This window comes from Leucoraja erinacea, chromosome 30 (assembly GCF_028641065.1).
Source record: "Leucoraja erinacea ecotype New England chromosome 30, Leri_hhj_1, whole genome shotgun sequence".
Classification (NCBI taxonomy): Eukaryota; Metazoa; Chordata; class Chondrichthyes; order Rajiformes; family Rajidae; genus Leucoraja; species Leucoraja erinaceus.
In genome coordinates, this window is record NC_073406.1 from 12,737,605 (window position 1) to 12,765,480 (window position 27,876).

The 27,876-nt window shown below is 40.1% G+C and overlaps 1 protein-coding gene across 1 annotated transcript in view; it reads left to right on the plus strand.

Moving 5' to 3' along the window:
- Window positions 1-27,876, plus strand: part of mtor (mechanistic target of rapamycin kinase) — a 181,979-nt gene that overhangs the window by 128,762 nt on the left and 25,341 nt on the right. Inside the window, exons 32-40 of the mRNA XM_055659446.1 lie at window positions 496-611; window positions 3,629-3,706; window positions 4,868-4,975; window positions 7,871-7,996; window positions 8,915-9,046; window positions 14,804-14,919; window positions 23,409-23,526; window positions 24,425-24,622; window positions 25,154-25,254. Of these exons, the coding sequence (XP_055515421.1) occupies window positions 496-611; window positions 3,629-3,706; window positions 4,868-4,975; window positions 7,871-7,996; window positions 8,915-9,046; window positions 14,804-14,919; window positions 23,409-23,526; window positions 24,425-24,622; window positions 25,154-25,254 (1,093 nt within the window). The remainder of the gene's footprint in view (window positions 1-495; window positions 612-3,628; window positions 3,707-4,867; window positions 4,976-7,870; window positions 7,997-8,914; window positions 9,047-14,803; window positions 14,920-23,408; window positions 23,527-24,424; window positions 24,623-25,153; window positions 25,255-27,876) is intronic.

Sequence of the window (27,876 nt, forward strand, 5' to 3'; positions counted from 1 at the left end):
GGTGGAAGCAGACAAGATAGTGATGTTTAATAGGCATTTAGACAGATGCTTGAACAGACTTGAAATGAAAGCATAAGGATCACATGCAGGTTGATGGGGTTAGTTTAGTTTGGCATTCATGTCAGCACAGATATCTGACGTTTCTCCTTTGAACGAGATATGATTTCGTAACAAAAGTTTGAAAATCTATAATTGGGACAAGAAATATGTTTTTATTTGGAAATGTTGGTTGATACAGAGCATCTTATGCCAAGTAGCAGTGTTCGGCACATCAAGATGAATATGAAGTTCATGGGATTTGATGCGATAGATGAATCACATGCCTAGATGTAATACAACAATAATTTGGAGAACAGTACCTGTACTGGAAAAGATCAGTTAGCTGAACCGTGCAATTTCAGCACATACTGCAACTGTAATTTTAACATTTTAATCGGAATATACCCTAGTCCATATCCTTTACATTCACCAATCACTGTGCATCTTTATCAACAGGGCACTGGGATAGTATGGAAGAATATGCTTGTATGATTCCACGGGATACACATGATGGTGCCTTCTACAGAGCAGTACTGGCTCTGCATCAAGACCTCTTCTCCCTCGCTCAGCAGGTTTGTGCTATTTTAACAGAATAATTATAATGCTGGTCAGAACAGACTCCATTAGTGTATTGTACAGTTTGGTTCAACCATTATTTAGTTACATTGGCTTACTGAAGACAGTTACACTTATTTGACTACATTGGGCAGGTCACATTGTTTGTGTGCATGATCCCAGACACCTGAAACACCCTATTCTGAGACCTTCATGGGTAGAGGTTACCTGGTGGTTCAAGGTTATGGTGAAAGCTTCCTTGAAGATATGCAACATCTCTCTCATCTTTGGGAAGTCTTTGACTCGTGACCATTCAAAGTAGAAAAATAACCATTGACAATCGTATTATGAACTTACGGAGCACACATAGGCAGCAGAAGGAACGGATCACCGCATAAACTAGATAATTTAGTCTGAATATGTGGTGGAGCAATACTAGAATATTGTTTTCTAATTCGATTTAGATGCACGTAACTCAGAATTAAAATTCTACAATTATTTGTACTGTTTTTGCCATTTTTGGTTGATTTTTGCTGGAAGCAAATAGTGCATGAAAGGAAATAGGTTTGCCTTCAATCTCCTTGTAAATCAAAACTTTGTGGTCAACCTACAGCCTTGGAACAAACACAAACACTTGAATATATCATCGCTTTCCATTTCACTTTGCGTAAAACAAAACAAAAAAATTACACTCCAAATATTTATCTGATCGCTGTTTGTGTGACCTTACTTAACCCATGGTTCACTGCTGTATTCCCCGATATTGAATAACACACGCACACACCACAAATCCCCTCACCCACCACTGAAATGCTAGATTTGCACAAAAGACAGTTATCCATCCGCAAACAGATGAAGAAATCTAAATTAAGCATGTTCAAAATGCGCTTTCATAAAATCTTTGCAGATGCATAAAGTCACAAATCTATTTGCAGCGTTTAGAATGCATTAAAATACATTTATTTTGATGCATGACATTGCATTAGCCAATGACATGACATGCATGACATTGCATTAGCCAATGAAACATCGGCCCTTCCTAGTTCAGAGTTCTTTGTTTTCGGTTTTAAAATTCAACCTGCTTTCATCGAGAAATATTTATACACAGAGCACGTATCATTCATCTTACTTTTCAGACGGGGACTTTCTAGTTCATTTTAAAATCAGTGGGTTATAACTAGCAATCGAATTCCATTGATGGGAGAATCCAGGCTCAAATCTCCATTGGAAGATTACATTTTAATTTCTTCCAAATGCTTACAGATCTGCTTTGCATTTCAGATGTTCAAACTTTTCTTTTTTATCTTAAATCAATATTTTTTCCCACATGGCATCAAACCCCTGCTTCCTCTGGAAATAGTGAAATTGACCTATTGGACCCTATTCATCTCTCCTTAAGCATTACCTTTTCAACCCAATAACTACACGCAGACAAATTTAGAGATTTGATTAGAGCGTAGATTTTGATCAAAGCCACTAAATGCAGTTAAAGCAACTTTATAATTATGGTTTTCCTATTGACTTGCACACACATATAGAAGTTTGTGTCTCATAGTACTTAGAACATTGCAGCGCAGGAGCAGGCCCTTTTGTATTGTCCTCAAGATTGGAGCATCTGCAGTTTTTTTTGTGACTGAATCAATGTTTTAATGCAGAATAATAATGCTTTTTATAAACTAAGGAAATCACAGTGGTTTAATTCTATTGATTTTATTTGGATTTGAAATAGCTTCATTGCAAGTTTATGCCAGTGTGAAGGATTAAAATCCATTCTTGACCTAATGACCAATTATTAGAAATTGAATGGTTTGTCCATTAATGAACAAACATGGATGCTACTGTGAACATTGGACAATCTTCGAGGAATGTATTAACAATGAAGTTATGATTTTTTAGTTTCCTTTAAAACTGCAAAATACCTATCGTCTTGGATTTTATGAAATAGGTTGTAGAGAGTACATGGATGAATTTCCCGATGTTTAAACCTGATGGAAACTTGAGTAAAATGCGGCATCTCAGCAGGTTAGGCAGCATCTGTGGTGGGAATGGATGGGCGATGTTTTCGGTCGGAATTAGTGTCCCGGCCAGAAATGCCGCATATCCATTCTTGTCCCAGATGCTGCCTGACCTGCTGAGTTATGCCAGCACTTTGTTTTTACCTCAAGATTCCAGCATCCGCAGTTCCCTGTGTTTCCAAACATGGAAATTTACAGGCACGGAAATCGCTATCAAAACATGGGGGGGGCACAATTTCTTGGCGGCCGCGCATGCGCACACACATACGCAGGCGCACTCGCGCGCATGCGCACACATGCGAGGCCTCGGCCGTGGGCCTGTGGACGGTAACATCGGGAGCTGACCTGGTTGGTGACCGACTCAGAACTCCAGCAACAGCAGCTTCACCACCCCAAATCGTAGGGCTTGAATCGGCTCGTTCACGAGGCTTTGATCAGCCGGCGGGGGCTTCAACATCGGGATCTTCGATTGCCTGCAGCAGTTTGATTTTAAGCCGCGCCGGGCGATGAAAGGCCCCGCGAATGTGCTGATTCAGCCCTTAGAAAGAGTCTGATAAAGTCTGGATTACAAAACATGGGGGGGATTATCCCCCAACTCTCAAAGCATGGGGGACGTGCTGCCCCGTCCCCCCCCCCAGGACTTCCGCCCATGGAAACTTAGTGGAATTTGTAACCTGAAGTACGGATTTATTCAGTCTTGCTCCTGAATAGATTCTGATTCAATTTTTACCTTTTGGCCACAAAATAATGTAGAAGGAAGATATCTGGTGGTGTATTTTTCCCACCAGAAAAATACAAAACCATTTCTTGAAGAATAAATGGAAGTTTATTTTTTTCTATATTCAAAATATATTAGTCAGATAACTTCCAGGTTATTGAGGGGAGGAAAATACCTTTGAAAATAATATTTGGTGTGGCTGGACTTTAAATTGATACACAAAGTCGGATGGGGTTGGATATTGCTCACAGATAAGCTAAAAAAACGGTAAAACTAATATTTTTTTCCCCTTTGTTTGTAGTGCATTGATAAAGCCAGAGACCTGTTGGATACAGAATTGACAGCTATGGCTGGTGAGAGCTACAGCCGTGCCTATGGGGTGAGTCCTACATGATTCTGATAATGTTTTGTTCTTCAATCTTTTTGTCATTCATGATCTAAACAATTCGTCTATTGTATTAATTGTGTGGAATATGTGATGCAGCTCTTCAGCTTCAAGCCTGCCACTTGGCAAGTGCTGGCAAGCTGTGTCATGCTAGTATTGTGAACTGTTGTAGAAATGTCGCTGTGGCAATACGCAAACTGCAATCTGCAATCAGATGACATTTCAAATACTGTTCATTGTATTTAAATGATACCTTTGGAATCTATGAAAGAAATTTGTAATCAAAACTGTCAAAAACAATGTTGCATTTGTATATAATTTGGAATCCTCATCAAATCATAACTAAACTCTGCACCGCACATATTTCCATATTAGTTTATTGCACAGGAACAGGCGCTGTGGCTCACAATAAAGTCATTCACTTAATGATCTTCAGCAATGGTTTTATGGTTAATGAATTAAAAATAGAAAATGTGTTTATGATTCAGAATGGAAAATATTAACAGCTATAATATTTGCAAGAAGGTGCCAAATACAGAGTGATAACTGAAACCACAGAAATGAATCATTCACTGTGGTTCAGTGTTGCATGCTTCAAGTGAGCTACTTGTGTCCATGTGGCTCTTTTAGGTTGACTATTTTGTCTTGACAAACATAATCACAGCCTAAATGTGTAGGAAGTCTGCGGAAGGGTCCCGACCTGAAACGTCACCTATTCCTTCTCTCCAGAGAAGGTACCTGACCCGCTGAGTTACTGCAGCATTTTATGTCCAAAATTGCAGCCTCATAGGAAACCATTGAGCCCTACATCACGACATGCCAAAACCAAGGTCACTTCAGTCTCCATTATAGAGCCGTGGTATACAGGCAGCATGTGCCTTGGCGGGCATTTGGGAGACAAACACCAGGTCCATAGTATTCTTACACTGTACGTAAGTATGGACCTGGCACACAATATAAATAAATTCAACTTCCACTCTCAATCTGTCCTCCAGCAGTAAAGGTTCACAGAAAAACCCTGGGTGAGTAGTTAAATCTGGAGGAGGTGGGGGGAGGGGGGGGGGGGGGGGGCGGGCGGGGGGGGGGGGGGGGGGGGGGGTGAATGATAGAAATAATAAAGCATAAGCAGCAATTATGATTTATGTCACTGTTTAGGCCATGGTATCCTGTCAGATGCTGTCGGAGCTGGAAGAGGTAATCCAATATAAGCTCGTTCCAGAGCGGAGGGACATCATCCGACAGACCTGGTGGGAACGGCTTCAGGCAAGTCGCCTTATTTTTTAAAACATCAAAAAATGTTGCAGTCACTGGTCAGCTTGAATGCCTCTGTTAATCATTCTGAGACCAAAGGCGTATAGCACACTCCGCTGAACTATTTGAGAATATTGTGCAGAGGTCAATAGCTGCAGACATCTTGACAAGGTCTGTGGAGACTGGCCCAGCTCATCACCTTCTGTCTTCGTCAGAGAGACGTACAAGTTATATCCGCCACCTGAGATCGGCTAACTCCACATAGAATCAAAATTGAATCTCATCTCTTTCTAGATTAGGTTCACATTGTGTGGTGATATCCAAAAAGTCCTCTTCAATTTTTTATGTAGGGAAATGGTGGAAATGTATGTATTATCAAATGTAAATTTGCAATTAAAGATAGATATAGTTAACATGACCTGTGGTTGAAACCACAGTATTGTTATAAATTACATGTTTTAACCACTTGGCCCTGAGACAACATCTAAATCAGACATCGTTCACATTCATTAGTCAGAAATGCTAGTACAATTATTATTCATGGTGGATTTGTAATCATATATATCACAAATAACTTTATTTATTAAAAAAAAAAAAGCCTCCCCACTTCAAAATTAAGTTTACATAGATCATTAAATTATAGGCCCTTTGTCCCATGATGTTCATGCCGATCATGATGCCAAATTAAACTAACCCCTCTGCCTGTACATGGTCCATGGGCCTCCTTTCCTTCATCTTCATGTGCTTATCCAAACACCTCTTAAATGTCACCATTACATCTGCTTTCACCACCTCCCTCTTCCCTAGCAGGTTTGAGACACCTACACTCTGGGGGGTGAAAAAACCTGTCTTGCTCATCTGTCTCGCACATTCACGCTGCCTCGGCAAGGTCAGCAGCATAACCAAGGACCAGTCTCACCCCGTCCCCCTCTCCCACCAGGCAAGGGGTACGGAAGTTTGACAATGCATACCACCTGATTCAGGGACAGTTTGTTCCCAGCTGTTAGCAGGCAACTGAACCGTTCTCTCACCAGCTCGAGTGCAGTCCTGACCTCTCTTCCACTTCATAGGAGACCTTTGAACTATCTTTATCTTGCACTAAATACTGTACCATTTACCCTTTATCGGTACACTGTGGGCGGCTGAATGTAATCATGTATAATATTTGACTGGATACAATGCAACAAAACTTTGCACTGTACCTCAGTACACATGACCATAAACTAAAGTCAACTAAACTTCTTTAAACTTTCTCTCTCTCTTACGTTAAGACTAATTCTCTTGTGTTTGACTTTTCCATGCTGGGGAAAAAAAATCTCTGACTATCTACCTTATCTATGAACCCTATCTATGCCTCTTGTAAACTATCAGCTCTCCCCTCAACTTGTGATAAGCAAAAGCAATCCAAGATTGTACAACCTCTCCTGATAGGTAATACCCGCTAATCCCCTCTCTCTGAAGCCTTTGCATCCTTCCTGTAATGCGGCGACCAGAACTGCAAACAGTACTCCAAATGTGGTGTAACCACACTTCAAGCTGTATAAATCCCACTCACCTTGTGCCTCGTGTTGTATCCATGTGCTTTTGCACAAGAGCAGACCGAGACTTTACATTAACATTTTTATTTGGTGGTTTACAGGGAATAATTTGGTCAGTATAAAAGTTGACAGGGTAGATGAGTCAAATCTGATACAAATGCTGTACTGAACAAAAACTTGTTTCAGGACGCCTTTTATTTGTAACATTTGTGAAGAGAATTGAGACTTTCTTCCAGTGATTGGTCTAATGTGTTCAAAACTTGGATACCAGAAATATTCTCTAGAAATCTGGAAATCAGCTTTTTTTTTTAGAAACACCTTATTCTATCATCATTTTTAAAAAAAAAATCCCAATCCCTGTAGAAAGTATTTCATTTATATAATTTAATATAAATGACATTTATTTCTATAATTTAAAAGGTCACTTTCACACACAGTTTCAAGTTCATGTTGCTTTGTATTTTTTAAACTGTGTTTTTGAAGGAAAACAGAAGCACGTGAAGACAAATGTCCCATTTTTTGTTGAAGAGAGCTTGTAGACTGTCTGTTTAAGATAGCATTCCAGTCTTGTTTACATAATTCCAGGTCTTGCATATGCAGGCCTCTTGGAGTTATTTTTAGTTCATGATTTTACAATCAAACACTTGTACCCCTGTTACTGACAGCAACTAAAAATGATTGACTAAATAATCCCCCATTTAATAACTTTAGCATTTCACATTTTAATTTAGTTTCTGTGAGTCTGTTTTCATTTTGTTTTTTTATATAACCCATTCATTGGCAGGTCTGGCCCAGTGATGTAAACCAGATTAGACAGTGTCAAATGCATTAATAACACACAGCGCCTAGATTTAATGTTTATTTTTTCCCCTAGTTTCTCTCCTCTCCTCAAGGCATTGACTCACACTGAGATATAATGTAAGTATTTCCAGCCCTCTACCACTGCGTTCAATTGGCCATTTGTCACTTGTGTGGTGAGCAGGTCAGGTTGCTCATGTTATAAGTCTTGATTCTGTTCACACTTGGCTTCCACATACGCAAACACTCTGGAGAGAATATCAAGAATATCAAAATTCAAAATAATTTTTTTTCACTTTCTTTGTTGACTCCATTGAAATCAGCTAACTTGATTCAAATTAATATTGAGTGGAGCACATTCTGAGAATACCGCACTTGCCCACAAAGCCATATGGAGACCCGAAGCAATACAATTTCACGTATTGCCTTGTTTTTCTATGAATGCTGAGAGCCGTCAGAATCAGTGAGCTAATACTATTTGGAGAAAAGAAAATAAGACATTTCTGAGGAGAATTACAGGAATTTTTGCATCAATGTCAAATATTCACTGTCGACTTTATGTGCTACACAGGGCTGCCAACAGATAGTAGAAGACTGGCAGCGAATCCTAATGGTTCGCTCCCTTGTCATTGGACCACATGAAGATATGAGGACCTGGCTAAAATACGCTAGCCTTTGTGGAAAGAATGGACGTTTGGTAAGAAATGAAAATCAATGCCACGAGAACCTTTCATGATATGACTCCATGGGGGATAAAAAGGAGGAATGTATCCTATTACTATCCATTTCACACCGGGCAGCACAGTGGAGTAGCGGTACAGCTACCGTTTTACAGCACCAGAGACCCGGGTGCGATCCTGACTACGGGTGGTTGGCTTTACGCTTTACGGAGTTTGTACGTTCTCCCCGTGACCTGCGTGGGTTTCCCCCTCGATCTTCGGTTTCCTCCCTCACTCCATGGACGTACAGGTTTGCAGGTTAATTGGCTTGGTATAAATGTAAATTGTCCCGAGTGTGTGTAGGTTAGTGTTAGTGTGTGGGGATCGCTGATCGGTGTGGACTCGGTGTGCCAAAGGGCCTGTTTCCGTGCTGTATCTCTAAAACTAAAACTAAAAAATTAAAAATTAAAAAATGTAGGACCTTGAATTTAAAAAAACCCAGACTTTAAAAGAAAAACAGTTTATAATATATTACTTGATAAAATGTCATTGTTGTTTGCTGTCCTCTGTTATCAGCAGGGAATCAATCGCATGTTCAACTTCAAAAGTGTAAGATAACAAGATCAGGGTAGGCAGACTTAAATCTATCCCCTGTTGTTTCATTCTATTCCTCATATTCTTTTGTCATTTTAATTCCTCAGTCTGCAGTCATAACAGAAGTTACCTTTTCCCCCCCATTGTAATTCCATTCTGCAACTTCCCCATGAGTGTATGGTTGTGAATAAGATACAATTAGTGTTGGGGGGCCGTTTCCATCTTAAATCTGATTGTGAGATCTGATCCGGGGGTAAAAGTTCACAGGCGGTGTGGAGAAATCCAGATTCAGTCAAATTGCTTTGCTTTCTGACAGCATTTTGTCAAACGTAATTCTAGCATTCAGAATGTTCTATTTCCAGGCCCTGGCTCACAAGACCCTGGTGCAGCTCCTTGGTGTAGATCCTTCAAAGCATCTTGATCAGCCTTTGTCAACAGTTCATCCTCACGTCACTTACGCTTATATGAAGTACATGTGGAAGAGTACCCGCAAGGTAGGTTACATCTTGCAAATGTTGTATCAGTAACATAAGCCTAAAAGCCCTGTCCCACTGTACGAGTTCATTCAAGAGTTCTCCCCGAGTTTGCCCTGATTCGAACTCGAAGATTTACGGTAATGGCCGCTCGTAAGTACTCGGGGCTCTCGTGGACATTTTTCAACGTTGAAAAATCTTCACGAGTCTTCCCGAGCTTACCTGCTGTTAGCGAGTCTTCTCGAGTACCTGCCGTTAGCGTTATGAGCCGCTAAGAGACGTCCCTGAGCTCCGACGTACCTGCTACGTTCATTCTACATGCTTACCACGAGTTTTGATTTTTTTCACTCGGGAGAGCTCTTGAATGAACTCGTACAGTGGGACAGGGCCATAATGATATGAGTTTAAAGGCTCAACGTTTGCCGCAAGGCATCCATGCTCACTGATTATGCAAATTCAGATTATGCAAAAAAAAAAAAAAAGAATGCAATCAGTCTGAACTTCTTAACTCAAATATTGATGATTTGATAAGATTATGTAGCACATTATGGAGAAATTTACTTTGGTGGGTTTGGAAATTGCAATCGCTGTCAGATGGGGAATATGATAACTTGAAGGAGAAGCTTCATTGGAGCCAGTGCTCTTCTGTGAAGCAAAAGTAACTTGCGTATTGGATGTTTTAAGTTGGAGAAAGAATCTGTGTTTTATATGAAATGCTTCATCATACAGGTGATTTGCCTGAGCTTGCATCTAAACATATTCAATGTTATATTCTAATATTTCTTTATTCTGTGAATACTAGTTAAACATAATGGATTTATGAGTTTGGGACAACTTACGCCGATATTTACCGGCCTTCTGGAGGCAGCAAAATCTTTACTTATGGCAGCATTCATTTTACGTACCAATGTTTTCTGAAATTTTTCATTTTCCCAAAACACTTACTCTCACTTTTCCATTCTTTTAGTCTAGTCCAAAGTTAGAACGTGGAAACAGGCCCTTCGGTCCACCGAGTCCCCACCAACTAGCGATCCCCGTACACTAGCACTATCCTACACACCAGGGGCAATTTACAATTTTCACTGAAGCCATTTAACCTACAAACCTGTACATCTTTGGAGTGTGGGAGGAAACCGGAGCACCCAGGGAAAACCCACGCACTCATGGGGCGAACGCACAAACTCTGTACAGACAGCACCCGTAGTCAGGATCGAACCCTGATCTCTGGCCCTGTAATGCAGCAACACAACCGCTGCGCCACCGAGCCGCATTTTGTTTTTAAAATTGAGACTTGGATCGTCGTCAATACGATGATCACCTCAAGCAAGTTATTTTGTCCGATAAACAGCAGTATAGATTTTCTCTGGGTTGGGTTTCAGTTCGAGCAGCAGCAGCAGCAAAGTCGTAGCCTCGTGACAGGATGATTGTTGACCCACTGCTCCTACATATGGTATATGCATGCACACACAGCGTCAACATCGCACACCTTCCAGACTTTCACTGCTCGGAACTCAGCTGCCAAGCTCAATAATGAGGGAGAAATTTGAAAGATACAATTTCAGCTGACTGGCGCAGGTGACTCAACAACTGGAATGAAACTCAAATATTTTTTAAAATAGTGTCCCAATTAAATGAAGTGAATTCCAGCATGCTTGCGGTGACAGTAAACGAGTTAACATGACAATGTGAAGAAGTTGGAACTGTATAAATTTCAGAGTTTTTTTTATTTAGCTTATAGCATTTAAATTGCTTTAGGTAAATGTACTTTCTTTGATCTTAAATGGATAGGCTGATAGTGCAGCAGTTCAAACTCATTATCCAGATGTCTCAGCGGACAATGCAGCAAAATGGTTTCAAATCCCACAATAGCAGATGTAGAATTTAAATTTGCTTAATAACGTGGAATTTAGGGCAAAATAAACCAGTCCAACTTCTGGTGCAATGAGATCAACTTGATTGTTGTAAGAACTCAATGTTCCAAGAACAAAAAGAATAATAAGAGAAAGAGTTTAAAAGGAACTGCAGATGCTGGAAAATAGAAGGCAGACAAAAATGCTGGAGAAACTCAGCGAGTGAGGCAACATCTATGGAGCAAAGGAAATAGGCAAGAGATATGGTTCATTGGGAACCATGGATCCAGAAGATCCCGAATAAATTATTGTAGTTGGAGAACACAGTAAGTGGAAGGTGAAACTGAAGGGCAGGTCTACATAAGTATGTGGTGTTACTTGTTGCTGGCATGGGCCTAAAGGCGGATAAATCCCTAAGGTCTGAAGAGAGTTATCCGAGGTTATCACAAGAGGCAAGGGAAGAGACTGCTGGGACTCTGGCAACAAAGTGACTGGAGGATGACAACAGGGAAAAACTTGCCAATTTCAAGACTTGTGAGACTGACATCACTTGAGAAGGCAAGGACTAATCAGAGGTAGCCTGCGTGGCTTTGCCAAGGGCTGATCCTGTCTAGCCAGTCTGATTGAATGTTCTGAGTAAATGGTGTATTATTGAGACAGGGCAATAGATGTGATTTACATGGACATCAGTAAGGATTTCAACAAGGTTCTATATGGGAGACTGGTCCATTAGTTGAGACTCATGGGATCCAAGGCAAGTTGGCAAATTGGATCCAAAATTGGCTTGCAACAGGAGAAGAGTGTGATGGTTGTTCTTCTCAATGGATGCTTGTTACTAACGTTGTTGGATAAGAAATAATACTGGTAACCTTGCTGTTTCTAAGTTACATGAATGATTTTTCACATGATGTATGGTGGCACGCTTGTAGATTATGCTAAGATTAGGGCAATCGTTGACAGTGTGGAGGGTAGTCTCTGGGTTGAATAATAAATGCTGGCTATAGCGGAAGATTTTTCATATCTTTCAGGTAATTAGCACCCTAGCCGCTAATTGGATGAGAATGGATAAGGGGACTATCTTCGGTACGCATGCAAGCTGCCTCAGAGACCTTCAGAGCTTCTCCATTCATAAAGCTTCAACACACAGTCTTTTGATGAATATTTTCTTTATTGTAGATAGAAAACAGTAAGATACATCCAAGGTTTTTCCGACATTACGGCAATCTTCTTCGAACTCCAGCTCATTACTTCAGATATTAGAAAGCTCCTCGTGTCTCCGTAACAATGACATGAAATGACATGCTCGACATGGTCGAAGGATTAACTTTCTCCATCGTCTCTCCAAAACGAATCTAAAAACTTAACTTCTGCGCAAGCAGTTAAGCTGCAAACACGCCCAAAGACACGTCATAAATCCCACCCACATTATAACGGGCAGTCTAAAATTTAAAGGCACATGCCATCCACAATGACATGCAAAACAGCCCAAATGGGCACTACACTGGCTTTGGCAGCAATGCCCACATCCCAAACATAATAATTATAAAATTAAATGTGACTTGTTCTTCCTAGTTGTCCAGAAACATATACCATCTCTGTTGTAACAAACCACAGAAGAAGTTTCAGCAAGTCAAAATCAATAAACCTATGCGTAGCTTGTCATGAATACTTTTATTCTAGTTTAGTTTATCATTGTCACGTAAAACGTTAGGTTGTTTCCATGATCACTTGCCTTCAGTCTCTTTCGAGAATTTCCTGAACTACAATGTGCCACTATCATGGAAACCCAAGTAACATTGGGCAGAATGTGGGTAGCATGGGGTGATAGCATTGTTTAATAAATGCTAGTTAAACCAGGATGCTTTGTGCATTTGTTTTAATTGTGTTGAACAATGAACAGGAACAACAGGTCAGTTCCGTTTCCTTGAAGTGAATAATATACATAGGTTAATATATAGCACTTAAATAGCTTCAGCAAATTGCCTAGATGTTATTTTTCTTTTCCATTCCTTCTTTTGCAGTTAAAACCAATTCAGTAAATTAAACCTGTAAATTAGAGTTGTAAATGAGCAGCAGATACTTAAAGCCATTTTACGACGTTCTACTTAACCAAAGGGTGTAACCCAATTAAAATATGGATCGTGAATAATTACAATAATGATGACATAAATTAATCTCAAATTGCAAAATGTCAATGCATCACCTTTGCTTGTTTGCAATACTTATAATCTGTGAATCAACCAGCAGAAGGAAGACAGCTGATGGATGCGACAAGATAGTTTAAAATATCTTGTTTATAGCTGTAAATCACTTTGTCCTGGAATCTGACCTCTGTAGCAGCAGCTTGACCACGTTTTACTGATGTCAACCATACTAACTTTAAGGGTTGTATTGTCAACAACTGTCGATCGACAATTTCTTGACAAGAATATGATACGGTTCACTACTTAATAAAAAGATAATTCACAAAAACGTTAGGTAAACCAACTCAAGCTTTACTGATCATCTGCCGACGGAAGTGACAGGGATACACCAGTCAAGAAGCAACAAGGACACTTAACTTCCCCGCGCTACCAGTTCAATGAACAAAGCTTTGCACTATGTTTTTATACATTGTGTCACTTAATCATATTACAAATATGTCTGCCATGTCTGTCAATACACATCACTACACGACGAGTCTAAGCCTGTCTCTCTTAACAATTGGTAGACACATTTCAACGGCACCGGTCATTGTCTCAATACACATCAACCCGAGGCATGCCTGGACCCTCTTCCTCTCCCTTCTCCCTCCTCCCTCCTCCCTTCTCCCTTCTCCCTTCTCCCTCTCCCTTCTCCCTCTCCCTTCTCCCTTCTCCCTTCTCCCTTCTCCCTTCTCCCTCTCCCTCTCCCTCTCCCTCTCCCTCCCTCTCCCTCTCCCTCTCTCGTAGAGAGGTTTGCAAGCAAAGAGATATAAAATTAAGGCAAGATAGACACAAAGTGCTGGGAGTAACTCAACGGATCGGATGAAAAAAAAGGATGATGACTTTTCGGGTCGGAACCCTTCTTGAGACTGAAAGTAGATAGGAGGGCACTGGGGATATGAAAAGGCCAGAAAAAAGCAGGGCCGGCAACAGATGACCAAGGAAAGGTGGAGCTCTATGGGCCTATTCTTGTCTGAGGAAGAGGCTATAACGAAGGGATACAAGGATGTGAACAGAGGAACAAGAGGACGACTACGCTGGGGAAGGACCATATCTTAAAGTGTGCTGAGGCAAAAAGGTGAGGGGTTAGTGGAAGATGAGCAATTTTTAAAAATGATCTTAGAAACTTATTAGCACCGATTTAATAAGGCCTCGACTGGTACTATTTAAGGGGGAACAGGCCACTGTGATGGGCAATCAGGTAATTCTGAGTGAACGCGTTAAGGACGGACAAATGCTCTTCTGTGTTTTCTTATGACCTGAGGAACTTGGATAGCCTTGCACTTGGAATAAGCAAACAGCTCCATAACAGGAAGGGTGTGGAGGCCATGGTGGAGGTGCAGAAGAGGTTTACCAGAATGCTAACTGGATTAGGGGGTTACAAGGATTGGTTACAAGAAGAGCTTGGACATATTTCAATTGCTTTCTCAAGAGCAAAAAAATATATATTAAATCACATTGCCCTCCATAATGTTTGGGACAAAGACCCATCATTTATTTATTTGCCTCTGTACTCCACAATTTGAGATTTGTAATAGAAGAAAATCGCATGTGGTTAAAGTGCACATTGTCAGATTTTATTAAAGGGTATTTTTATACATTTTGGTTTCACCATGTAGAAATTATAGCTGTGTTTATACAAATTGTAATGGCAAAACAGTTTTTTGGATAATGGCGTAACAATTTTTTCTTTTTGCAAATCTTAACTCTCTTTTTTAACATTGATTGATTCTCTTGGATTTCAGATTGAGGCCTTCCAACACATGCAACACTTTGTCCAGAACATGCAGCAGCAGGCTCAGCACGCCATTGCTGCCGAGGACCAGCAACACAAACAGGAACTCCACAAGCTCATGGCAAGGTCAGGACATTACTGTATTCTAACAGCTTGCTTTTTGCAATTGCTCTTTTATTTTATAAAGCACACGTGTGGAATAGTCTGCACCTTCACCACAGCCAACAAACTGCAAGCTGGTCAGTTTGCATTCAATCACATTTAATCTTTGGAGCCCCTAGAGCTGTATTTAATGCAACCCCATTTTTTTTGTTGTTGAGCACGCCCAAACGAGTGTGAGCATTTTTCAAGCCCTACGTATTCAACTTTCTGAAAATCATTTCACCATCTGTTCCTTATTGTTACCGTAGAAGGCTTTGTGAAGGTGAAATGTTTGGCAGATTGGTTCTGAATTCCATCCACTTTAGAGGGCGTACAGGATCTCTGTGCTCCTGCGTGCAACTGCTGATAGCAAATGGAGGCATGAAATAAGTGGAACAAGAAGCAGAGTTAATATTTCTTGCAGAAGGTGGTTCTCTCTGCTGTAGTGTTTCCAGCATTTTCATTTTTTATTGCAGATTTTTCATCCACATTTTTGTTTTAATTTTTCTTTCATTCATTTTCGAATAGCAATAACAAAGACAAAGGTGGTTTGGATATGGAACGAGCAGCTAGAGGAGGGAGTTGAGGCAGATACTATCACACCATCTAAAAAACACTCGGAAAGATGGCTCGCAGTGACTAGTGAGTTCCGCAAGGCTCAGTGCTGGGACCCCAGTTATTTATAATATGTATTGATAATTTGGATGAAGGAATTAAATGTAACATCTCCAAGTTTGCGGATGACACAAAGCTGGGTGGCAGTGTGAGCTGCGAGGAGGATGCAATGAGTGCAGGGTGACTTGGATAAGTTGGGTGAGTGGGCAGATGGAGTATAATAATGTGGATAAATGTGAGGTTATCCACTTTGGTGGCACGAACAAGGTAGTAAAGCATGAGATGGTTGTAATAATGCATGTTTTAAAAATTATATTTGTATCCTATTGTATGTATTGGTGAATTTTAATTTCTTAAATATTTATTCTAAAGGAGATCTATTTCATGCATTGTATGTTTTGTTCTGAATAAGTCATGCAATATATCATTACAGAATAATTGCCTCAAATGAATTTGACAGGAGACCAAACATTGATTTAATTAGGTTTTTCTGTTTCCTCCACTATTTGAAAGGAAGAACGACACCATTTATATTAACACCATGGCAAAGCCCCACAAAATGCTTCAAATAAAATAATTTGCTTCAAAATGTCATTTGTTATATACAATACAACAATTCTAAAATACAATAATACTTTATTAGCCAAGTATGTTTTGCAACATACGAGGAATTTCATTTGCCAAGTCAGTCATACAAATAAAAAGCAGCAGAACACACAAATTACATTTTAACATAAACATCCACCACAGTGACTCCTCCACATTCCCCACTGTGATGGAAGGCGAAAAATAAGTTCCCTTCTTTATCCTCCCACGGTCGAGGGCCTTGAGCCTTCCGTTAACGGAACAATCTTAATCCCGTAGCCGGCGACATTCGGGCACTTTGCGTCGGGGCGATCACTCCTGCATTAGGGGGAATCTCAGCTCCCACGCGCCGAGCGATCAGACCCTGGGTCGGGGCTTGTCGAACCTTTGCGTCGTTGGAGCTCCCGACATCCACGGTCTCTCCCGAGACTGCGAGCTCTCCATGGTAAAGTCCGCAGGCCACTGTTGGAGCGATCCCAGGCAAAGGATCGGCTCCGTTGGTAAGTCCACGCCCCATGGGGGGACTCAAAGTCAGTCCCGAGCGAGGCCTCCAGTTCCAAGATGTTAGGCCGCAGAGCAACCGGAGATATGACCCGGAAAGTAATTGCATCTCCGGCAGGGTAAGAGATTGGAAAAGTTTCCCCCCAACCCCCTCCTGCACATAAAACAAACTAAAGAACATTAAAACAAACTTTCAAAATACACTAAAAATAACAAAAAAAAGTTGAGAAAACAAACAGGACGTTGGCGAGGCTGCCAATCGTACGGCGTATATATGGGGAGAACATAATTTTTTTATTTTTAAATTCCTACATTAGCCTTTCGTCTGTGTAGAAACAACTCTGGGGAACAACTGCAGGCTACTTTTAATGAGCAAAACACTCCAGAAACATGAGACTTTTCTAAAAAGTTTATAGAAGATAGACAATGTGACAAAGTCCAGGCTAATATATGTTATTATTATAAAGTAGTATGAATATGCATGTTGACTAGTAATTTAAAGTCAACCAAATACAATTCATGTTTATAGAAGCCCTTTGATGTAGTAATCTTAAATTATACACTGAAGGTAATGGTTTTGAATCTTATATAAATTTCAGCCTTATTGGTAAGTCTAATATGTAATTACTTTGCCCTGTGATATGCTGCCAGATGATTCTGTTCATAAAAAAACCTCACAAATGTAAATCCTTTGTGAACTGACACAGGACGCAGTTTAGGTTTACGCCTATTATTATAAACGTGTACCGAGGTTCAGTGACAAGCTTTGTTTTGTATGCTATCCAAACAGATCATAAATACAATCGTCAAACTGATGTACAATAGATAGAGCAAGGGAGAAGATACAGACTGCAAAATGTAGTTCTCAGCATTGAAGCATATCAGTTCCATGGGCAAGGTCCAATGTCTACAATAGGGTAGCAATGAATCAGGCATTAGCCTAGCTAATGGAAGGACTATTCAGAAGTATGATTACAGAGGGGATGAGGCTGGTCCCGAGTCGGGTGCTGTGCACTTTCACACCCAACGCCTGGGCCAGTTCAACGTAGGCTAATTATTGGATATAAAAAATTCCACAGTACTTGTTTGTATCTTTGGAAGGAGTGCTTTTCATTCATCAGCATCGTCCAATAGCTTAATATCCACAGCCGTTTCAGGCAGTGTGTGTCATGTGGTGCAGTTGGTTGTGTAAAATTGTGCTGCTTGATTTCCCCACTGGACAGCATGTTCCATTAGAAGAAGAAATGTTATTCATTGTCATCTAATCAAAACATTTCACATTATAAACACATTGTGCCCATCTAACACCTGACCCCATTATAATTAAATTGCTGTAAAGAAGTTGTTAAAATAATATTACAGCAGATTAATAGTGGCAAATGGGGTTGACATCCCTCTCAAAAAGGCCATGGTTTCCGATGATGCATCACTGTGTCAGTACTTCACTGAAATGTCCGCCTAGACTAGGGATTACATGATTACGACCTGTAACCCTACTTAAAGGAAGTGAGAGCACTTTCAATTAAGACAAACTGGTAGTTTAACAACATAAATAGGATTCAGAGTAAAGCCAACAGCATTAATTTGGTTTCTGGCTGGCTAGTTTCATGCCATGGTAATTGCATGTCATGTTTTTGGAGCCTTTAAGTGTCTGAGCTATCGGTGCACAGCCATTGTAGATCTGAAGTTGTGGATCAACCTGAAAAGATCTTGCCACATCCACCATTAAACAGGGCTTTGACATAATTGTTCGAAAATTTGCGTTTAAAAAGAAAACATGCTTATCTGTGCATTCTGATTTTCATCATATTCAGAGTTTATACTCCCCGTGAACTGCGTGGGTTTTCTCCAGGATCTCCGGTTTCCTCCCACACGCTAAAGATATACAGGTTTATAGGTTAATTGGCTTAGTAAAATTGTAAATTGTCCCTAGTTTGGGGTCTCTAAACCAAACTGGATGCTAGAAATCAACAAACATTACAAATATTCATGAGTCAAGAGTATTTGTCAATATGCAGAAAATGGAACAAAGAAATTCTTACTTGCAGCAGCACAACAGACCTGTAAACACATCACCCATCGATAATGTATTGAACAAAAAAAACTCAATAAAATAAACAAACCCAATATTATTGTAAACTGCCCAAAGTGCTTTGTGTAACCACGACAGTTCATAGTTTAGTTCACTAGTCCAGGCTTGCAATGTTAAATATTTCTCTGTTCACGTCTGTGATCCTTCATTTGAATTAAAGCTTTGCCTCTGTTATCCTATTGATGGGTATTACCTGTTCTGCTGAATGTTTCCAGTATGCTTATTATATATAACCTATGTGATATATTACACTGCCTCCAGTACTTTAGATTGTGCAAGGGTATTTAAGCATTTTTCAGGAGTTTAATGTGTGGGCAAAAAAAACATCAATGCCACCAGGAAAATTATTGAATTTGTAAGATGAATTAAAAAGAAAGATCTACAGTTGGTATCTTGGATTAGAAATGGAGAAACTCAAGTAATTGTTGTTGAGTGTTTTGAGAGATCAATTCTGTTTGCTCTGTTATCTAAATCTCGCAGTACCATGCTAACAAAAGAATAGAACAATGTTATTAATTGTACCTCCATATGGATCCAGTTCATGAAAACCTGGATCGCAGCCAGTGGAAACCGACTGTGAAATAGCTGATTGTCATTTTCCAGCTAATTTTCCAATATATGAAATTACATATAACCAGCAGCTGAAATTATCCAGTTTCATTGTGCATGGAAATGGTCGGTCTACACACACAATCACTTAATAAGTATCTTATTTCTTCAAGAACCAACATTTTAAACTTGAAGTGAATCCTGAAATTTTATAGAGAAATATAATGTTTACAAGTATAGAATCAGACAGTTTCTTAATTTCTTAAGTACACAAACTGTTTTCAAAAATGTTGCCCGCTTACATGTGTTGTTGGGCAGTTCTGCAAGCATATTCCATATTGATATTGGTTCTTATTGTCATGTGTACCGAGGTGCAGTGAAAAGCTTACTTGCATATAATCTAGTCCAATCATTCAAAACATGAGTATAATCAAGCCGTACTACAGGTAGTGCAAAGAGAAAAATACCAGAGTGCAGGATTTAGTGTTACAGCCTTATCGTGTTACCGTTAGAGAAAGTGCAATTTTAAAAAATTGCAAGGGCTGCAATGAGGTAGGTTGGTAGCTTTTCCCATGTGGCAGTCAGTACCACGAGTATGTTCAGAGCTCATCATGCTCCTAAGCTCAGCAAGTATGTGCAAACTGAGCTTCACTAAATTTGTTAATGGTGAGGAAATTGTCATTTTAATTCATCATCCCACTCCCACTCTGGCCGTCTGCCTGTGGCCTCCTGCACTTTTGTAATGAGGTCTAGCACTACCTTGTTGCGCTCATTAATTGTTTCTCCACAGATGCTGGCTGACCTCTGAGTGATTTCTAACATTTCCTGGTTTGTTTCAACTTTCCAACACCTGCATTTAAAAATAAATTTAATCCGACGTACCCACTCATTCACATTTATCTTAGTACCTGAGGTCAAGCTGCACAATGCTGACCAAAGATCCAGTATCTTTGATGTTGACTGGGGTTTACCTTGGGTTGGAGGTTAGCATTGTTGAGTGATGCTCCTTGTGTTTGTTTACTTGTTTAGCCCAGGAAAGAGATTATCCAGATAGTTTTACAATTCTAACTGCAGACAGCCTTTGAATCCAACACATTGAGCCTTTATTACATCTAGGCTGGATTACTGTAACGCACTCTACTCTGGAGTCGCACGAGCTTCATTGGCTCCTCTCCAGCTGGTTCAAAATGCTGCCGCTCGCCTCTTAACCGGAACTCGAAAGAGGGAGCACATTACGCCAATTTTGGCCTCCCTTCACTGGCTCAGTGCACTTTCGAGTTCATTTTAAAATTATTTTATTTGTTTTTAAATCGTTGAATGGGCTCGCCCCGCCTTACCTCTCTGAGCTGCTCCACCCATACGCTCCTGCCCGGTGCCTCAGGTCAGCTGATCAGCTACTCCTTGAGGTACCAAGGTCTAAGCGGAAGCTCAGGGGGTATAGAGCCTTTTCTGTTGCTGCTCCGGCACTCTTGAACACCTTGCCGTTGCACATCAGACAGGTCCCCTCACTGTCCATCTTCAAATCCACCCTAAAAACTCATTTTTATTCTCTGGCTTTCGACACTGGCGTTCGACACTGGCTGACATTGCTCCTGTTTTTAGTGCTTTTAATGTCTTTTAATTTTTACTGTTTTATAGTCCTTTGTTTTATGGTTTTTAATGGTTTGTAATAACTTCTTGTCCATGAGTTCTCATGTACAGCACTTTGTGGCAACTGCAGTTGTTTAAAGTGCTTTATAAATAAAGTTATTATTATTATTATTTATTATTGATTGTGTATTCATCCTGAAGCCACACTAACCGTCAACAGACACTACAGACACACATTATATAATGGCACTAAGTGACACTTGGTGTTGTTGCAGTCCCAAATGAAACAGAGCGGCTTCAAAACACTGTTAACCTGCCCCACCCTCAGATGGTTAATAGCTTCTCAGCTCATTAATGTCATTTCAACTCTAAATGTTTTGAATAACCAGAGATATTTAAAAGTAAGTCAAAACTAATTTTAGTAATTTAAAGAATTAAACATTATTTCAAATTTAAGAGCACACAATTTCTGGTGCAAATTGTTAAAATGCACTGTTAATTTGAAATAATGAAAAACGGCAAACCATTTAATTTATCTTCAACATCAGAGTCACTGGCTCCATCCAAATAATAAAGATGTTATAAGATGTAATGAAAAGGAACTGCAGATGCTGGTGTCATATCAAAGAAAGGCACAAAATGCTCGAATAACTCAGCGGGTCAGGCAGCATCTCTGGAGGAAATGGATAGGTTACATTTCGGATCTAAAGAAATGTCCTGACCCGATACGTCACCTATCTATTTTCTCCATTGATGCTGCCTGACCTACTGAGATATTCCAGCATTTTGTGGCTTAGGAATGAGCAAGAGCTTGATAAACCTGAGGGGCCAGATATGAAGTGCCTGGCAGCTGAGTAAATCTGAAATTACCAGATCCAGTGACAGGATCTGCATCTGACCTCTGGCATGTTTTGGACATCTGTGCTGCACTGTACAAATGTAAAAACATGGTACCACAGATTGAAACCTCTGCCCATGAAACATGGCACAATTTAACCTATTAGCCACAAGATATTCTTTAGTCTGTGGTTGGAGTATTGTGGTTCCTATCTTAACTGTCATCCAACAAACAGATGCAACGTGTCTCCAATGATTCTTGCCAACATCCACCATACTGTCAGGTTGCATTACATCTTGGTTTGAGAACGGGGCTGCCCAAGAAATCGCAGAGATGTGGATGTAGCCCAGTTCATCACGCAGACCAGACTCCCCACCATTGACTTCAACTACACTTCATGCTGCCTCAGAAAAGTAGCCAATGTAACCAAAGACTTGCTTCATCCTGGTCACTCCCCCTCCTCCCTGCCCCTATCAGGTAGAAGATACAGAAGCTTGAAGACACGCACCACCAGACTCGGGAACAGCTTCTTCCCCTCTGATATTGGGCTTCTGAACTGTCCTTCTATAAGCTGTGATACTGTCCAATTCACTATCCCATTATGGACATTGAACTGGTGCATTACCGTGCTGAGAACTATATAAGCACGTGGAACAAAGCTTTTCACTGTACTTCGGTATATGTTACAATCATAAAACCTAAAACCTGCCCAGCAGATTATAGGAATTGATTTACAGTGAGACAACACATGCTAGCCATATTTTCTCCCTTTTGTTAATAGTTATCAAATGTCTCTCCATTCACGAGTTGCGTGCCAGTCAAATTGATGGGATCACCTAGTTTTCATGTAATGGGATTTAGTGCTTTGAGGAGATTAACTTTTCTATATATCTGCACCTGGTGCCCGTCACACACCTGTAACTCTGAATCCAAAGCATAATTTAGTCTTGGAATTTCTTGAATAGTTTTCTAAATTAAAAGTGTTTAAAGCAGCCCTGTGCTTTAATTGGAAGATTTTAAATGCTCTGTGATGTGAGTCGTTTGCATTTTGGCTTTTTCAATGACTGCTCACCTAGAAGTTGAGAACATGCTCTAACCTGCTTTACTTTGTAGCCATTTATTTATCTTTTTATCTTTTTGTTGTTCAGTATTCTATTGCCTATTAGAAACCTAATGTAGTGAAAATAATTTATTCCAGCCCTACACTCAGTTTGCAAATCTTCTGGCATTGTGAAGCAATAGACTACAATAGAGCAGTATTGGGTTCTCAGCTCAGTATTACTTGACAACACTGCTCAGAAATGTGTTAAAAATGTATTCTCTGCTCTTGTGATCTACTTTTACATCTCCTGTGCTTAAATTGCTAGAAGTTGTAGTGTTTGTTTGAATTTCATTTCTGAGGGTTAAGAGTAATAGGGGTTTAGGTGTTGTGTTATGGGGAGAAGGCAGGAGAATGGGGTTGTGAGGGAGGGATAGATCTGCCATGATTGCATGGCGGATTAGACTTGATGGGCCAAATGGCCTAATTCTGCTCCAAAAACATGAACTCATGAACTAATGAACGTTTTCTCATAGCTGTCAATGGAGTGAATGAAATGGAGGCAAAAAACTAAATGCTATGAAGTCAGATTTAAAATAAATACTCCCAGATTTATTATATTTTCATAGTAAAATTCATAGTAAATAGCAACTGTTTGTTTGCAGGTGTTTCTTGAAGCTGGGAGAATGGCAGCTAAACTTGCAGGGAATTAATGAGAGCACAATTCCCAAGGTCCTTCAGTATTACAGTGCTGCCACAGAGCATGACCGAAACTGGTACAAGGTGAGCTCAAACCTAGCCTTAAGCATTTTGCTTTGTGAGCCGATGGAATAATTAGATCACCTTTTGTATAATGTGTACCACCTGCATGCACATTCTTGCTGTGAAAGTTTTAAATCATACTTTTCTGTCATCAGTTTTCCCTGTGCCCTGAGCTGGGAGCTGTAAAACCGTTGCACTTTCTTCCAGCCATTGCCAATAGACCCCTGCTAAAAGGCGAGGACATGTGAATGCCTGGTATGGGCATTGATAAAGCAAGTTTTGACACTGGTCATCTAATCTCACAGTACAATGTTCCTTGGATTGGAGTTGAATAGTCGAGGAGCCCTGCCAGACTCTGATACTCAGGGTGTGAGTTCATAGTGGGAGTGGTAGAGGAGGGGAGAAGGTTATGAGAAAGGATGTTTTTTTTATTACTTTTCCTAAGCTACACAAGAGACTCTTCAGCCCATTAAATCAACACTGGCTCCCATCAGAGCAAATGATCAAACCCCCTTGACCCAACATTTGCTTTTGTGGCCCTGTGACATGTTCTCTCTCATTAGCCCTTTGGGGTTTCTTTGACATTTGTTTACACTGATGAGTAATTTACAGACACCAATTAACCGACCAAAAGATTTCTGAAACCAGGGCACCGGGTGTGGGTGGGTTGGGGGAAGGGGGGGGGGGGGGGGGGGGGGGGGGGGGGGGGGGGGGGGGCAGTGGTGTGGTGGAATAGCTACATTTCACAGGAGGATCGAACAAGGGAATCTACAGCCATAAGCCAATTGTATTAACCACTGTGTCTCCACACTCAGCTTACGTACATTTACCTTGGTCTCAAAGGGGCCAAATTGCATATGGATTGTTGATTATTTTTTTAAGAATTCAAAGGGTCATTCCTGCTGTTCTTCATCTTTAGGCATGGCATGCCTGGGCTGTGATGAATTTTGAAGCTGTTCTTCATTACAAGCATCAGAACCAAACACGCGACGAGAAGAAGAAGATTAGGCACGCCAGTGGAGCCAGTGTCACGAGCGAGGCCAGTAATAGTGAGAGTGAGGGTGACAGCAATGAAAACAGCCCTGTACTGTCACCGATACAGAAGAAAGTCAATGAGGTAAATTACTCCTGCTGAATTACTCCAGCACTTTCTATCTTTTTTTTTTTTTGTAAACCAGCATCTGCAATTCCTAGATTTTGGTAAATAAGGTGTACAGCATACTTGCCTTTAACAGACAGGGCGTTTGGTATAAAAGTTGGGAAGTCATCTTGCAGATCTATAACTTAGCTTTTGTTACACTTTGAGTATTGCGTCCGGTTCTGATTGCCCCATTGCAGGAAGAATGTGGAGACTCCCAGTGCTTGAGGGCATAATTAAGGTAAAAAGGGGGGGGGAAAGGAGATTTGCAAGGTGTTTTTCTTTACATGGGATGCTGCCCGACTGCCCGACCCGCTGAGTTCCTCTATCACTTTGTGTTTTGCTTGTAAATAATTATTTTGGTATAAGATGGATGGAAGCTATTATAGTGTGGAGAATTTAAATATTATCATTTGAACATTGCAATGGCGTATTTTTCCTCTTTTTGGCGACATTTATGCCTATTAGCTGGTACAGTGTACTGTAAATATTCTCTATGCATTCATATAGGAGCTATCAAAAACATTGCTGCTGTACACAGTGCCTGCTGTCCAGGGTTTCTTCCGCTCTATTGCCCTCTCAAGAGGAAACAACTTGCAGGATACACTCAGGTAGGATGTTGCAGCATATGTGTTAAAATGCGACTGTGAAACGCAGAACAGAGACTTTCAACAAAGATTTTCAAATGCAAGGTGTTGGAATCACATACTTTTGAAGTATAACCTCAACTTTTATCCGTATTCTATTCTTGTGTTTGTTCTCCCTTCCATTTTTTTTAATTTTTAGTGTAACTAACTGTATAATTATTTTTCAGCAAGTTGCTTATGAGCAACTATCAGAACTGAAGGATAATTGAAAAGAGACGTTTCAGGTTTTCTCTTGTAGTCTCATCCCGGTGATATAGGCTGTAGGTTACACCTATGTTCTATCCAAACTAGGCAATCTCAAACAAAATTAGCGAACAGGCAGCACAGCAGTTATAGCAGCATAAGGTTAGCAAGGTTAAAAGGCGGGTAAACAGATTTCTCCTTGTCTCTACTAGTCGTCTGGATGGACTGTAAGTGAAGATGAACATTGGATGAGAAAAGAATTAGGCTTTTGGTTATGATCTGGACTAGATAAAATAACACATTGTTAGTTGATGAAGTACCAAAGGACTGACTGGGCTTCAATGTTCATAAAGTGGAGAGGTAATGTTGGGACTGTTAAATTGCAAATTTATATTGAGATTCAGAATAAATCTAAATAAAACATCTGATTTGCAAGTGAGCATCTCAAATCTGTTGGGGGTTTTTTTGTTGTTGATATTACTGTCATTAACACCCATAACAAATCTTCATAATTCATTTACAACTTCAGTACAATTAGGACCCTTTGTTCCCCACAGAAACCCTCTGTTCTCATATGATTTGCCCACATCTTACAGTTGTTGCCTGCACCGTTGATAGAAACCATTCCAAGCTGTCAGTTCCTTTAACAAGTTTTCAACAGCTTGACCGAATCTTGCAAATGAGTCTTTGGCCATATAGTTTACAAAAATTCTTTCAGTACTTTTCTCCATTGCAAAGAAGTTTTAAAAAATCACTGCAAAAATTAGATAAACAAACATGAGTTTGATTATCTTGCTATAAAAACACTTTGGGCTGACACCAGGTGAGCATATGTTCCATGTTTAGTTGAAGATACATTCACTGGACTTTTCATAGCTGATCGTGCTGAAATAGGAATAATATTGTGAAACTTTGAAACCTGTCCAAGTTCAGGAGTGCATATACTTTTCCTGTCGTAAATGAGAGTAATTGGAGAGAGCTGGCCATCCATGCTGGAGGTATTGTATAATGGAGCCTTGTATCAGAGAAGAAGGAGCATTTGAAGAGTCTGAAGATCGGTCCCGATCTAAAACATTGCCTGTCCATTCCCTCCCCAGATGTAGCCTGACCCACTGAGTTCCTCCAACACTCTGTGTTTTGCTTAATATTCCATCATCTATAGATTTTGTTGTGTGTCTATGTATCAGAGATTTTAGCAGTTCGCTTGTTCTTTGAAACTCCAATATTCCACTCTATAGTTTAGAATGATGGCCTTTTTTCCTGCTTTCTGTTTGAACATTTAAAGTTCAAGGGTTGATGAGACCTAGTGACCTCCCAATAGTTCAGTTGAGAACAGTTCATCGATTCTCTAAATGTAGTTGACTTTAACCATTTATAAAGACGTTTTACCATTGTAAACACATTTCTAAATTGGAATTTTAAAGATGTATTATTTTGTGTGTTGCTAATGTACACTGCTTTGTTTAAGGCAGATGGATTACTTAATTCCTTTACCAAAATACAGGATAAAACAAAATATCGACACTGCTACCTCACCCGCTAAAGTTCTCCAGCATTTTTGTCTACCTTCCATTTTCCAGCATCTGCAGTTCCTTCTTAAATATAATATCAACACCGATGACTATGAAACAATGTGCTTTGGGGAAGAACATCTCCAGGCCTTGCCTCATATGCAATCCCAGACTCAAATCATTTAATTGGACCTTAACTATCCTCTGCACAAACCACTTGTTTCAATGGCAATAGGAAAGGCAATAAATGTGGGGCTGGGTAATGATGCCTAGTCATGCTGGTTATATTATCTGGTAAATCGTGGTGGCATGAATAAACATTTGTAAGATGATTTAAAAAAAAAAAAAAAAGAACAAATGTTGAAGTTCAAGCAGGTTTGAGATGATTTGCTTCGTCAATATTTTAAATAATATGCATACGATTGTTTAGAAATGAATTATTGTAGCAATATACCAATGTATCCTCTGTGATCTTCCAAATGACACTGTCAGTGTGCAATTTTGCTTTATGTTACCATCCTCAATAGTTTCTGGATTTTGATATTATCTAAATGTATTTTGTGCCAGTTTCATAGAGTCTTACATTTTGGAGATAGTCATAGAGTCATACAATGTGTAAGAAGGAACTGCAGATGCTAGTTTACACCAGATAGACACAAAATGCTGGAGTAACCCTGTATATCAGGCTGCATCCCTGGAGAAATTCTCTGGAGCATTCTCTAGAGATGCTGCCTGACCCGCTGAGTTACTACAACATTTTGTGTCTATCGAAAGAGCCATATCGCATGGAAACAGGCCCTTCGGCCAACTTCCCCACATCACCCAAGACGATCGATGTGTCCATGTACCTGTCCAAATGTCTTTTGAATGTTGGGATCGTACCTGCCTCAAC